Source organism: Paroedura picta, chromosome 4 (genome assembly GCF_049243985.1).
Source record: "Paroedura picta isolate Pp20150507F chromosome 4, Ppicta_v3.0, whole genome shotgun sequence".
Lineage (NCBI taxonomy): Eukaryota > Metazoa > Chordata > Lepidosauria > Squamata > Gekkonidae > Paroedura > Paroedura picta.
This window is the reverse complement of record NC_135372.1, coordinates 26,893,602-26,906,427: the sequence shown is the minus strand read 5'-3', so window position 1 is coordinate 26,906,427 and position 12,826 is coordinate 26,893,602. Positions and strand designations below refer to the sequence as shown.

Below are 12,826 nucleotides of genomic sequence, written 5' to 3'. Positions count from 1 at the left end.
GACTGTGAAAAACTTTTTCCTGATATCTAGCCTATATCGTTGTACTTGAAGTTTAAACCCATTACTGCGTGTCCTCTCCTCTGCAGCCAGCAGAAACAGCATCCTGCCCTCCTCCAAGTGACAACCTTTCAAATACTTAAAGAGGGCTATCATGTCCCCTTTCAACCTCCTTTTCTCCAGGCTGAATATTCCCAAGTCCCTCAACCTATCTTCACAGGGCTTGGTCCCCTGGCCCCAGATCATCCTCATCACTCTCCTCTGTACCCTTTCAATTTTATCGACGTCCTTCTTGAAGTGAGGCCTCCAGAACTGCACACAGTACTCCAGGTGTGGTCTGACCAGTGCCGTATACAATGGGACTATTGTCAACATTAGGTCAACACCCTCCTTACTAACACCATGTTGTCTCCTCAGCCTGCTGCAGGCCAGACACAATCTCCTGAAACAAGGACCGAGGGTTTGGTGGAGGGAGATCTGGGATGTCATCAAACCCTACCCCCCCCTCTGGTGTCCATATTTCCAGCTGCTGAATGTTGGGGACCAGTCCTGCCTTACCTGTTCAAACATCCCCATACAGAGCACTGGGTAAGAAGTGTAGAAGACGTTATAAAGAGCCAGGAACCAGCCTTCGAGCAGAGGCTGCAAGGAAAGAGAGAACAGAGGGAGGCAACTGAGAACAGAGATTCACGGGGCCCTAGAAGAATTTCGGGGCCCTAGAAGAAGAGCACAACTGCAGCAGGACCGGCCAGAGTGGGAGCAGAGGGACCCCCTCCACACACATTGGAGAGGGGTGTCGCTCTGAACGTCCTTAAAGAGCTCCGTCCCCCAAGCTCACTTTTCAAAGATGTCCTTGCCAAGAGTGTGTTGAAAGGAGTGAACCTGCTGCCACCTCCTTTGTGGTGCCGTGTGGGAGGGGAAGCCGCTGGAGGCAATATGAACCCCAGGCACGGAGGAAGGAGCAGTGGTGAGGCAGCAGCAGGCAAGAAAGGGACCTGGCTCAGATGGAGGAGGACAAAGCAGGCTTCTTCTCATCCCCCCCCCCCACTGCAGCACAGAGAGATCGTGTGTCCAGGCCTGATCTTGGCTCCCACTGGGCCTCTTGGCTCCGCCTTCTTAGGGCCACACCTGTGCAATGCAGCCACCTTCCTTGGGAGGAGAGAAGTGATGGCCCTGATCCACTGGGGGTGGGTGGGAAGAAGGGACTGCATGGGGGCCCTGTAAGGACAGGGCCCATAGCGCATGATGCATGTGCCAAATGGATGAATCGGCTGTCAGGAGTCAGTCCGTGGAGGCTGGTGATGAGGCAGAGGAGGGGAAGAGCAGCCTCAGCCAAGTGCCAGTTTAGAAGCCTTGAGCAGAAGGGAGAAGACAGGGAGCTCTTGTGTGCAAACTGGTTTAAAATCATCTGAATATTTAGCAGATTTTTTTTATTGTAACGACATGTTGTGAACCGCCCCGAGCCCCCAAGGAAGGTCAGCATAAAACTCTTAAAATAAATCAATATAAATAAACACTAAGCTCTACCTGCTCAGAGCAGAATGGCAAAATCAAAAGGCCTACATTGTAGATTGATTCAAGTGGCTAGCCGTGTCGGTCAGAAGCAGCAGAACAAATTTAGAACAGAGGCAGCCAAAAACTCTACTTCAAAGAAGATGATGCCCCAGGATGCTATGCTTCCATGCTTGAGAGGACATAGAATCATAGAATCATAGAGTTGGAAGGGACCTTGTGGGTCATCTAGTCCAACCCCCTGCACTATGCAGGACACTCACAACCCTATCGCTCATCCACTGTAACCTGCCACCCCCTTGAGCCTTCACAGAATCAGCCTCTCCATCAGATGTCTATCTAGCCTCTGTTAAAAAAATTCCCAAGATGAAGAACCCACCACCTCCCGAGGAAGCCTGTTCCACTGAGAAACCGCTCTGTCAGGAACTTCTTCCAGATGTTTAGATGGAATTTCCTTTGCATTAATTTCATCCCATTGGTTCTGGTCCGTCCCTCTGGGGCAAGAGAGAACAACTCTGCTCCATCTTCTATATGGCAGCCTTTTAAACACTTGAAGATGGTTATCAGATCCCCTCTCAGTCGTTTCCTCTCCACGCTAAACAGACTAAGCTCCCTCAACCTTTCCTCATACGACTTGGTCTCCAAACCCCTCACCATCTTTGTTGCCCTCCTCTGGACACGCTCCAGTTTGTCTACATCCCTCTTCAACTGGACAGGCAGGGGGCAGAAGGGCAAGGTCTCAGCTAACTGCTGTCAGCCACTGATTATCTATTTGCCCATTATTCTCTTAATGTGGACATCTTTATTGTACCCAGAATGTTTCCCCTGCAATTCAATCTCAAGTGAATGCAAACAAATCCAAATTGCTGTTTTTTTCATATTCATCTTTGGAATCTGCTAACCATTTTCATCATGCTGTATGCGCATTTACTCTCACACTCTGCCTATATGTTTGAACTGATTACTTATTTATTTATTATTTATTTAAAATTGGATTTTAAACGCCCCTCCCCAAGCGGGCTCGCTGCGGTTTACAATCCATACAATAACAATAAAACCCCCATTAAAACCCCATTTAAACATCTTCAAACTCAACCCAATCTATGGCGAAATACAATTTAGTTTAAATCCCATTCAAGCCCAGTGGGTGGACCAAAGACGGCCGATGGACATTGGGATGTTGTCACTGGGGACCAAGAGCCTCTTGTGGCGCAGAGTGGTAAGGAAGCAACATGCTATCTGAAGCTCTGCCCATGAGGCTGGGAGTTTGATCCCAGCAGCTGGCTCAAGGTTGACTCAGCCTTCCATCCTTCCCAGGTTGGTAAAATGAGTACCCAGCTTGCTGGGGGGTAAACGGTCATGACTGGGGAAGGCACTGGCAAACCACCCCGTATTGAGTCTGCCATGAAAACGCTGGAGGGCGTCACCCCAAGGGTCAGATATGACCCGGTGCTTGCACAGGGGATACCTTTACCTTTACCTTTTACACTGGGGACCTGTCAAGTCAGGCCAATCCAGCACTGGTCCAAACCCTCAGCGGAGAGGGTAGCCCAATCTTAATCCCCAGAATTCCTTCCATCCTATGAGATTGCCTCCGAGGAAGTGTGTTTGCACACGAAAACTAATCCCTTGAACTAAACTTGGTTGGTCTTAAAGGTGCCCCCTGGCCTCTAAATTTGACCTACGTTGTCAACCTTTTTTTCAAGTCACCTGGGCAGTGAAGCCGGTATAGAAAGCAAACCAGATCTGCACCATCATGCCCGCAAACGTCTTGTAGAAGAAGTAGCGGAGGAACTTGCAAATCCGCAGGTAAGACCAGCGGCCGTGGACAAAGAGGAGCTGCTGCAGGTAACGGAACTGGGCCAGGGCATAGTCGCTGCATTGGACCGCCTGCATGCCTTCTTGTCCACTGATCCCCACCCCGATGTCGGCGGCTGAAGAGAAAGAGAGAGGATCAGTTGGGTGGGGCCTGGGATTCATGACCCAAGAGACTCCGCAACCTGTTTTTCGTTAGCAAGAGGATTATGAAATCCCACTATTCATCGCAGGCTGGAAGGCAGGTGAGCATGAAGGGGATCGAATCAAGAATGCAAGACCCATCAGCCGAAGATTCAAGGAAGGAAATAGGCATAGTCAGCATGTCTACTTCCTTCTTTTGAGCATGAAGAGCAATGTCGAAACCTCACTACGTTTAGAGATAAGCCCCCCCCAACTGGCCAGTCCCTGGTGGTTCAATTTGGAAATTCCCCATATCGTGTTTTGCTCCTTCCTTTGCAAACAGAATCTATGAGACAGTCTGTTTTCAGCTTCTTTGCATCAGTTTTTCCCCATTAAAATCAATGCACTTCTCAATATTATTGTTGAGTCTGTTTGGTATGTAAGGCAATTAATCTACAAATGGGGTTCAAATGGTAAAGAAAGGGAGGAATGTAAGTTGGGGACACCAGGCATAAAAATGGACAAGAATGAAGATACAAAGCCATGCAAAGGAGCAGTTAGATACAACTCTAAGCAGGTTCACCAGAACAGGTATTCTACAAAATGATAAATTTACTAACTTCCCCTTTCCTCCAGAGCCAAAGAGTAAGAATAGGGGGATAAGGAGCCTGGCAACCAGCAGGAGTGTTGTGTAAGAGGCTACAGTGGACTGAAGTCCTGCATGTAATGCTGTGTCACTGCTGGTAAAAAAAACCCCTAGGAGCTGCAAAGAGTAGCTCTAGGAATTGCCAGAAACTCTATGGTTAAGCCATAGAGTTTCCATAAATTCCCAGAGCTACCCCAGAAGTCACTGGAGGTAACACTAGGAATCACCAAAAACTCTATGGCATAACCACAGAGTTGCTGTTGGGACCTAGAGCTACCTTTTGTCACCTCCAGTAAGAACCCAAGGGTGTAGGCTTTATTTAGTAATTTAGCAACTTGGCAGCAAGTAAAGGGACAAGTCCTAGGTGGGATCCAGTCTCACTTTTTATCATGTTGACGTCGTTGGCCCCGTCTCCGATGGCCAGAGCAATGACATTCTTGTGTCTCTTGACCATCTGGACAATGAGAGCCTTCTGCTTGGGTGTCACTCGGCAACAGATGACTGCCTGGCAGGCTGCCGCTAGCTCCACGAAGGCTTCTTCCACTGTGTCCCGCGGGTCCCTCTTTGCCTTCGCTCGGCAGCTGCGAAACCACTCCCAAGCACTTTGCTTCCTCTTCTCCTGCTCTTCCCCTGAAGCATGAAGGATTTTGTCCTGTGAAGAAATCAAGGTGTCAGTCCTGATTTGCATCATCGGTTAGGATCCTGAGGCTCTAATGATGTTTTCCTGCTCTGACTTGGGAGTCATCCCCATGGAATGCAGTCTCATGTGCTGTGTGGAAATGTTCTTTCTTCTTTCTTTCCTCCCTCCCTTGCATTTTCCAGCATAGTCGGCTCGAGGCGGTTTACAGCAGGGGTAACCAACCTGTGGTCCTCCGGATGTTCATGGACTACAATTCCCATGAGCCCCTGCCAGCATTTGCTCATGGGAATTGTAGTACATGAACATCTGGAGGACCACAGGTTGACTACCCGTGGTTTACAGCATTTAAAACCATACCAGGAGCCTTCTCCTCCGCAACCCCAACTTCATGGAATGAGCTCCCCAATGAGATTAAGGCCCTATCGAAACTCAAATAGTTTCATAGGGCCTGCAAAACGGAGCTCTTCCGCCAGGCTTTTGGATAAGACCAGCAATGAGGTCCCCAATTTTGACCCAACTGCCTGGAAACTGCAACAACAATGACCAAATGGCCCCCTCATCTGTCAGGCCGTTCTTCGCGATCTATCACATATATTTCCTGGTTCAAATGGTTACAAATGCTATAATGCATTTTCCAGTTGCCATGTTCTGTATACTGTCCTGAGACATCAAGGGAGGGGCAGTGTAGAAATAGAATGAATGAACACATACATGCATAAGTTTACATTGTCCATAATATTACAGTAAAATAAAAAATAATCAGTATAAAATCAGCCTTTTTGATACTGCTGCAAGTGCTAATACCATGTTACGCTTTTCTAGCATAACTTTAATCAACTTCAGTAAACCTATCGTTTTGCTTTTAAATTATGCACACAATCTAGAGATTATAGGGTTAACTGGTTGCCCTCCCCCCTCCCACAGCAGGTCAACTCCAGCCCCCAAACTCAACTGCCTGTGTTTAATCAATTGAGTATCAGAAGAAAAATGGGGCAGGGCCAACAATTCATACCCACCCACAACGCTCTAGAAATTTCCCCCAATCTCTATGGTCTTGATCACAGAGATCAGGTGAATCCCTAGATTGTCACTGCTGGGCTGTGGTATCACTTTCAAGTTATCAAATGGAACTGATGCCACAGGCCCCATGACGCTTCCCCCTCCCAGGCTCTGCCCTCCAAAAGCTGCCAGGATTTGCAGGCGTGGGATACCATCTTCTGGAGTTAAATAACAGGCAGTGAATTTACTCCCACTTCAAGAATCTGCATTGGCGATGTGAGATGCAACAAAAGAATTCCCATCTTACCAAGAAGTCACCAGAGACCACCAAAGCCATCTTGTCACGTATGAAGGATCCCTGGAAATGCTGAGGTGTGTCACAGCCAAACAAGGCTTCCCCACTGCCAGCCAAACTGCTGTCACTATTGCTAGAAGTTTTGAGGATTTCACTGCAAGAGAAATTGAGAAAAACAAGGGGAGATTCCTGAACCACAGACTTGCACAATAGCTCCTGAACAGGCTTTTTTGAAAATGTAAGCAATTTGCTTCCCACCTGCAAATGACCACATGCCTCCCTCTGTGCCAGCCAGTATTGTCCACTCTGGGCTTGGAAATTCCTGGAGATTTGAGGGTGGAGCCTGAGGAGGGTGGCGATTGGGGAGTGGATGGACCTCAGTGGGGAATAATGCCATAGAGTCCACATGAGGGATGGGCATGAACCAGTTCATGAACGAACGTTTGCAATGAATTCACAACTGGCAATTTGTGGCAGTTTGAGAAGAGCAGAAAACACCTGAGTGGTGGGGAGCAGAAAGCAGGGGTTTAAATGGATCCGGCCATTTAAACAGGTGGTCCCCAGCCACTGGGCCATGGACCGGTGCCGGGCTGCGAAGGCCCTGGCACCAGGCCACGGCTCCCTCTCCCCGCCCCCCCCCCCCCCGCAGTAAGAAACTTCTCAGACCGCAAGCTTGCGGCCCGGCAAGCTTCTTACTATGGGGGGGGGGGGGAGAGGGAAGCAGGGCCACACATGCGCCGAGCGCGGCCGAAAACGCACATGCGTGACACTTCTGCACATGTGCACATGCGCGGAAGTGCTGCGCATGCACATTTTTGGCCCAGGGAGGGCAATCACCCTCCCTGCTGCCGCCGGTCCACTGCCTGCAAAAGGTTGCAGACCACTGATTTAAACCACTGCTTTCTGCTCCCCACTACTCAGCTTTTAATTTAAATGGCAAAAGGCAGTTGGGAGCAAAAAGCAGATGGTTAAAGGGCTTGGTGCCTTAACCTCACTGCTTTCTCTTCCAAATGGAAAGCACTAAGGAGCAGAAAGCAGGGGACCCACACCAGTGCAAACTGGTTCACTTTGCGAACCATCCTCCCAGTTTGTATCGGTTTGTGATTTAGCCACAAATACAACCACAAAAATGCAATTCATGACAAATAGCCAATTTCTGCAAAGGATCTTGTCCAGAGATTTCATTTGTCCAGAGATCAATTGTCACTCCAGGAGGTCTCCAGGCCCCCATCTGGCAACGCTAGCACAAGATGAACTGTGGGGCAGTGTGGAACATTGGCCAATAGAAGGCCAAGTAGGAACCCACAGGGCCAGGCCTTCTGCCCCCTACCCACACTCCTTCATACCAGATCTCGGTCTCCCCAAGGATGGTCATGTCGTCAGACAGGAGTTGGCTCGCAAAGCCGATATTCACCGCCGTCTCTGAAACCGCAAAGCAGATTCATAATTTGTCAGCCTCTATCGTGTCCACCCTGAGTCATCTCTTTTCTAAACAATCTCCAATCCCCTAATCCTCTTGGCTGCCCTCCTCTGTATTTTTTCCCCGATATGCTGTGTCCAAAAGAGGCTGCAAGATAGATCAGTACAGATCTATTTAACACAACGGCACAGCAGGTAAAAGGGAAAACCTCTGCCTGAAACTCCGGGGAGCCTCTGACCTTGGTGGGATAACAATGACCTTGGTGGACCAATGACATGATTTGGTATAAAGCAGCTGCACATGTAATATATATGCTTCACCTGGATTATTTTTTAACCCAACAGCCACACTCTGAAATGGCATGCCACCGGATGAGTGATAATTGTCCCGGACTCCTCTGGAGGTGGTTTGCTCAAATAGAATGGAAAACTTACTAAGTCTGCCGAAACTTTGAATGCATAAACCAGGCTTTCTCAACCAGGTTTTTCGTGTAACCTTAGGGTTTCTTGACAGCCCTGGAAGGAGTTCCCGCACGGGTGGGAGGTAATTATTTTTAATGTATTTTTTAAATTGTTTTAAACATATATCGGGTTATATGACCATGTATGGTCATGATGGCCCATTTCCCCCTTCCCAAAATGGCCAATGATGGGCCTGGAGGGGATGGGAAGGGGAGGGGCACCGGGTGGGCATGTCCACAGCTCTGCTTCCCAACCATATCTGCATGATGGCACCACTTCTGGGGTTTCTCAAAGCCTGAAGAATGTTTCAGGGGGTTTTCAATGGTTGAGAAAGGCTGACAAACTCATGAAGCTGTCTTTTGCGGAATCAGTCCATTGGTCCATCACGGTCAATGTTGGCTGCTCAGACTGGCTGAGGCTCTCAAGGGTCTCCTTTCCTGTCACCTTCAGTCTTGTTCTTTTTTTCCACTGGGGATTCCAGGAATTGAACCCGGGACTTTCTGCATGCCAAGCAGATGCTCTGCCATTGAGCTACAGCCTCCTCTTTGCAGAAGGAAACAAACTGCATCCTGTAGTATTCACACCAGACCCAAGCCCATAGAATCAAAACGAGCATACCTTGTTTGTCTCCAGTCAACACCCACACTTTCATGCCCCCCCTTTTGAGTAGGTGGATAGTCTCTGGGACCCCCTCTTGGAGTTTGTCTTCAATGGCTGTGGCCCCAAGGAGCTGAAACAGGAAGCAAGACGGCTAACTGTGCATACCAGTTTGAAATGTAGCCAAAAACTCCATAATTCCGATTAAAAAAAAAATTGGGTTTAAATAATTCGGGGGGTTTGTTTGTTTGTTTGTTTTTTTAAATCAAGGCTTTTGTGTTCATGATTTATTCAAGGATGGGCTGGCTGATTTTAAAAGTATTTTTCTGCACTAATGGAATTCTATTGAGGCTGTTTTCATCTGATGTTTCATTCATTTGTATGGAAAATGTACATGTGGCCTTTCTATAGAACCGTTCCAGGAAGTGCACAAAGTTAAAAAAAACTGCAGCCATAAAATGATAAAGGCAAGCTTTAAAATTATAAACATTAAAACCAGCGATAAAAGAAGTAAGATGTTTGCATTGACATAAAAACACATTTTAAGAAATATTCATTAACGGGCCCCACACTAGAATCAGGATACAAAAATAGTTGCTTTAAATGAAACCAAAAGGAAAAAGGGGCAATCCAGGTAACTGCTGACATGTCAGCTTGATGTCTATAGCTGGTAAAATTTTAGAAGAAATCATCAAAAAATTGGTCCTTGAGCAGCTGGAGCAGATGGCTGCAATTACTAAGAGTCAGCGTGGCTTTCTCAAAAATAAGTCACATCAGACAAACCTTATCTCTCTCTTTTTTGTTTTTTTGGAGAAAGTTACTATCTGGCTAGATTAGGGGAATGCTGCAGACATTGTTTACCTTGATTTCAGTAAGGCTTTTGATAAGGTTCCCCATGATATTCTTATTAACAAGTTGGTAAAATGTGGTATGGATTCTATTAGAGCCAGTTTGGTGTAGTGGTTAGGAGTGCGGACTTCTAATCTGGCATGCCAGGTTCGATTCTGCGCTCCCCCACATGCAGCCAGCTGGGTGACCTTGGGCTCGCCATGGCACTGATAAAGCTGTTCTGACCAAGCAGTGATATCAGGGCTCTCTCAGCCTCACCCACCCCACAGGACGTCTGTTGTGGGGAGAGGAAAGAAAAGGCGATTGTAAGCCACTTTGAGCCTCCTTCGGGTAGGGAAAAGCGGCATATAAGAAACAACTCTTCTTCTTCTTCTTCTTCTTCTTCTTCTTCTTCTTCTTCTTCTTCTTCTTCTTCTTCTTCTTCTTCTTCTTCTTCTTACTGTTAGGTGGATCGAGAACTGGTTGACAGATCGCACCCAAAGGGTGCTTGTAAATAGTTTGTCATCTTCTGGCACGGAGTGACGAGTAGGGTGCCTCAGGGATCCGTCCTGAGCCCTGTGTTGTTCAATGTATTTATAAATCATTTGGATGAAGGAATCGAGGGGGTCCTTATTAAATTTGCAGATGAAAATGTGAAAATCAAGCCACAGAGAGAGGCAACATCAAAATGGAAATGAAAGAAATCAAGGCAGTCTGCAAAAAAAAAAAATCACCCTTATGATTAGGTCCCATCCCAAACTGAACACCCACCTGGAGATCTCGTTCTATCTCCTCGTAGACCTTGTCCAATTCTTGGGCACGATTCTGGAGCAAGACGCTGGCAGCATGGTGCTTCTTGCTCCACTGAGCAAACTCCTTCTCCTCTACCTCTTTGCTGGCCAGACACAAAGTCCGGAGGGTCTCTTCTGCAAATCTCTGGGGAAGAGGACAATGGTTGCTGCTTTGTGTCCCACAAACATTTTAGCAAAGGAGATCCAGCAGCTCCACAGGGGTAGAGCATCACATCTCAAAAATTTCAACCCCCTTGGTTTCCTTAAAGGTTAAGCAATCATTCACAGAGGAGAGTGCCCATTCCACCTCTACATGATCCCCTGTTCTGCGAACCAGGCATAGGAGAAGTTCAGAGGGTGTTACAGTCTCTCCTGGAGAAGGTGAGGACAACTGCTTCTCTAAAGACTTTCCAGGTCTTTTCTGGAAGGCCTGAAATTAGAATGGTAAAAAATAGTGCAACAAGGAAAAGGACAGTACTGAGAAACTGGTTTTTAATTGTATTATTATGAAGAAGAAGAGTTGGCTTTTACATTTCGCTTTTCTCTACCTGAAGGAGGCTCAAAACGGCTTACGGTTGCCTTCCCTTTCTTCTTCCCACAATAGACACCCTGTGAGGGAGGTGGGGCTGGGGGAGAAGAAGGGTGGGTTCTTATATGCCACTTTCCTCTCCCCAAAGGAGGCTCAAAGCGCACTACAGTCACCTTTCCTTTTCTCTCCCCACAACAGACACCCTGTGAGGTGGGGGAGGCTGAGAGAGCCCTGATATTCATGCTCAGTCAGAACAGCTCTATCAGTGCTGGGGAGAGCCCAAGGACACCCAGCTGGCTGCATGTGGGGGAGTGGGGAATCAAACAGGGCTTGCCAGATTAGAATTCTGCACTCCTAACTACTACACCAAACTGGCTCTCAATTATATTGATTTCTTATGTTCTTTTAACTGAATTTTTACTGCCTTGATTTGTGTTATGTGTTACAGTGCCATAAACCAACATAGGGGCCTTTTTAGGGGCAATTAATTATTAAACTAAGTTGGCCATGCCCCCTTCCCATCATCTGAAGGAGGGAATACTCTATCTATTCTTCAGGTACCTGAACCATTTCTGATTCAGAGATGCAACAAAAGAATTATAAGCTGCTAAGGAATAAGGAGTACCCAGCTTGCTGGGGGTTAAACGGTCATGACTGGGGAAGGCACTGGCAAACCACCCCGTATTGAGTCTGCCATGAAAACGCTAGAGGGCGTCACCCCAAGGGTCAGACATGAATCAGTGCTTGCACAGGGGATACCTTTACCTTTACCTTTAAGGAATAAGAAATAAGCATCCCATTCACAGGTTCGGGGCAGAGATGAGCCCAGTTCCAGCTTCCCTCCATATAGTGACATGCTAGGATTTTTCCTTAGTTTCTGTGCTATATAGGGTTGCCAACTGACTACAGAGATCAGCTCCCCTGGAAGAAATGGCAGCCTCCAACAGTGGACTTTAAGACTGCCCTAGTCTACCAGAGATCTCCTGGAATTACAAACCATCTCCATACTCAGGAAATCAGTTCCTTGGTCTAAAATGATTGTTTTGAAGCGCAGTCTCTATGGTAATCCACTGAGGTCCTCCATGTCTTCCAAAGGCTCCGTATTCAAACCTCCAGGAATGTCCCAACTTGGGGCAACTCCATAAGTGATGTAGAATAACTCTTGGAATTACTAAGAACTGTTTTCCCCAGAAGTGATGCAGTGGTGCACAGTGTGACAATTTGGGGGAGGTTATTCCCTCCTGCTGTCTTTGGCCTCAGCACTGCAGTCACCCATGCCAAAGTGGGGAGTGGGGAAAGATAGTAAGCCTGTTGTAAGGTTACCACGTAGCTTCTGGAAATGGCTAAAGCTACCCTTGTCAGTTTTGGGGAGCTCGAGGAAACTTCCTAAAAGTAGCTGAGGTCTTATTTTTGTGGTAGAAACATTTCTCCCTTGGATGCCTGTGGTCCCCCTTTGGCCCTAGTTTCCACCCGGCTGAACATCAGCAACAAGAGTTACAATTGCCTGGAGGTCTCCTTCAATAATTGGGTAAAGGGAAGCCCTCCTTACATTCAGAGCCTTGACTGTGTAGGCCTCAGAAGACGGATCGCTGTGAAGTCTCTCCAGGATCACCGTGTCTGCCCCTTTGGTGTAGAGTTTGATAAGTCCCTCCGGATCCCGGACTGCAGTCAAGAGATCACAACCATGAGTTAGAGAAAACAGAATTGTTTTCAGTTTAAAGAGAAGTGTGACCATTGGTGAAGGAGGAGATACATGATAATAAAGGAATATAAAATGATGCTTGGGTGGAGAAGTGAAAGAGAGACCTTTTCCGCACTGGGAATTTGCCCTGACTCACAGCTCATCTGATGGCAGAGCAAATTCCCAGTTCCACATGATGTTGCTGCCAGGCTGGGGCCATCCCAGGGCTGGCCCAACTCAGGCCCTCTTTTGCCCTGCAGGAAGGGAATGCAGATAATTCCATGTTCCTCTTTTTGCCCTGGGCATTGACGGGCCTAGGCCATCAGGAACGGAAGAGACATGCTTCTGTGGTTGAACACTTTCTTGGGTGTGGACATTCTCCTGAAGATTTCAGGATCTTAGTCTTAAACCATTAATTATACAGGGTTTTTTGGCCACAGTGATTTCTTGTAGCCTCCAGGTGGGACCTGGGGATCTCCCCGGAATTACAGC

At 47.5% G+C, this 12,826-nt stretch overlaps 1 protein-coding gene across 7 annotated transcripts in view; it reads right to left on the bottom strand.

The window, feature by feature from the left end:
- The window catches only part of ATP8B3 (ATPase phospholipid transporting 8B3), an 81,552-nt gene that overhangs the window by 9,781 nt on the left and 58,945 nt on the right, over positions 1-12,826 (bottom strand). For 6 of the 7 annotated variants that reach the window (XR_013229959.1, XM_077332059.1, XM_077332057.1 and 3 more), the window contains exons 17-24: positions 12,203-12,315; positions 10,105-10,269; positions 8,527-8,638; positions 7,374-7,449; positions 6,040-6,181; positions 4,475-4,745; positions 3,220-3,443; positions 556-639 (exon numbers count right to left, since the gene is read on the bottom strand). Coding sequence is in view for 6 of the 7 variants with exons in the window: in XM_077332059.1 (XP_077188174.1) it covers positions 556-639; positions 3,220-3,443; positions 4,475-4,745; positions 6,040-6,181; positions 7,374-7,449; positions 8,527-8,638; positions 10,105-10,269; positions 12,203-12,315 (1,187 nt within the window). In the remaining variant the exon portion in view is untranslated. The remainder of the gene's footprint in view (positions 1-555; positions 640-3,219; positions 3,444-4,474; positions 4,746-6,039; positions 6,182-7,373; positions 7,450-8,526; positions 8,639-10,104; positions 10,270-12,202; positions 12,316-12,826) is intronic. The other variant, XM_077332060.1, reaches the window with a different exon arrangement.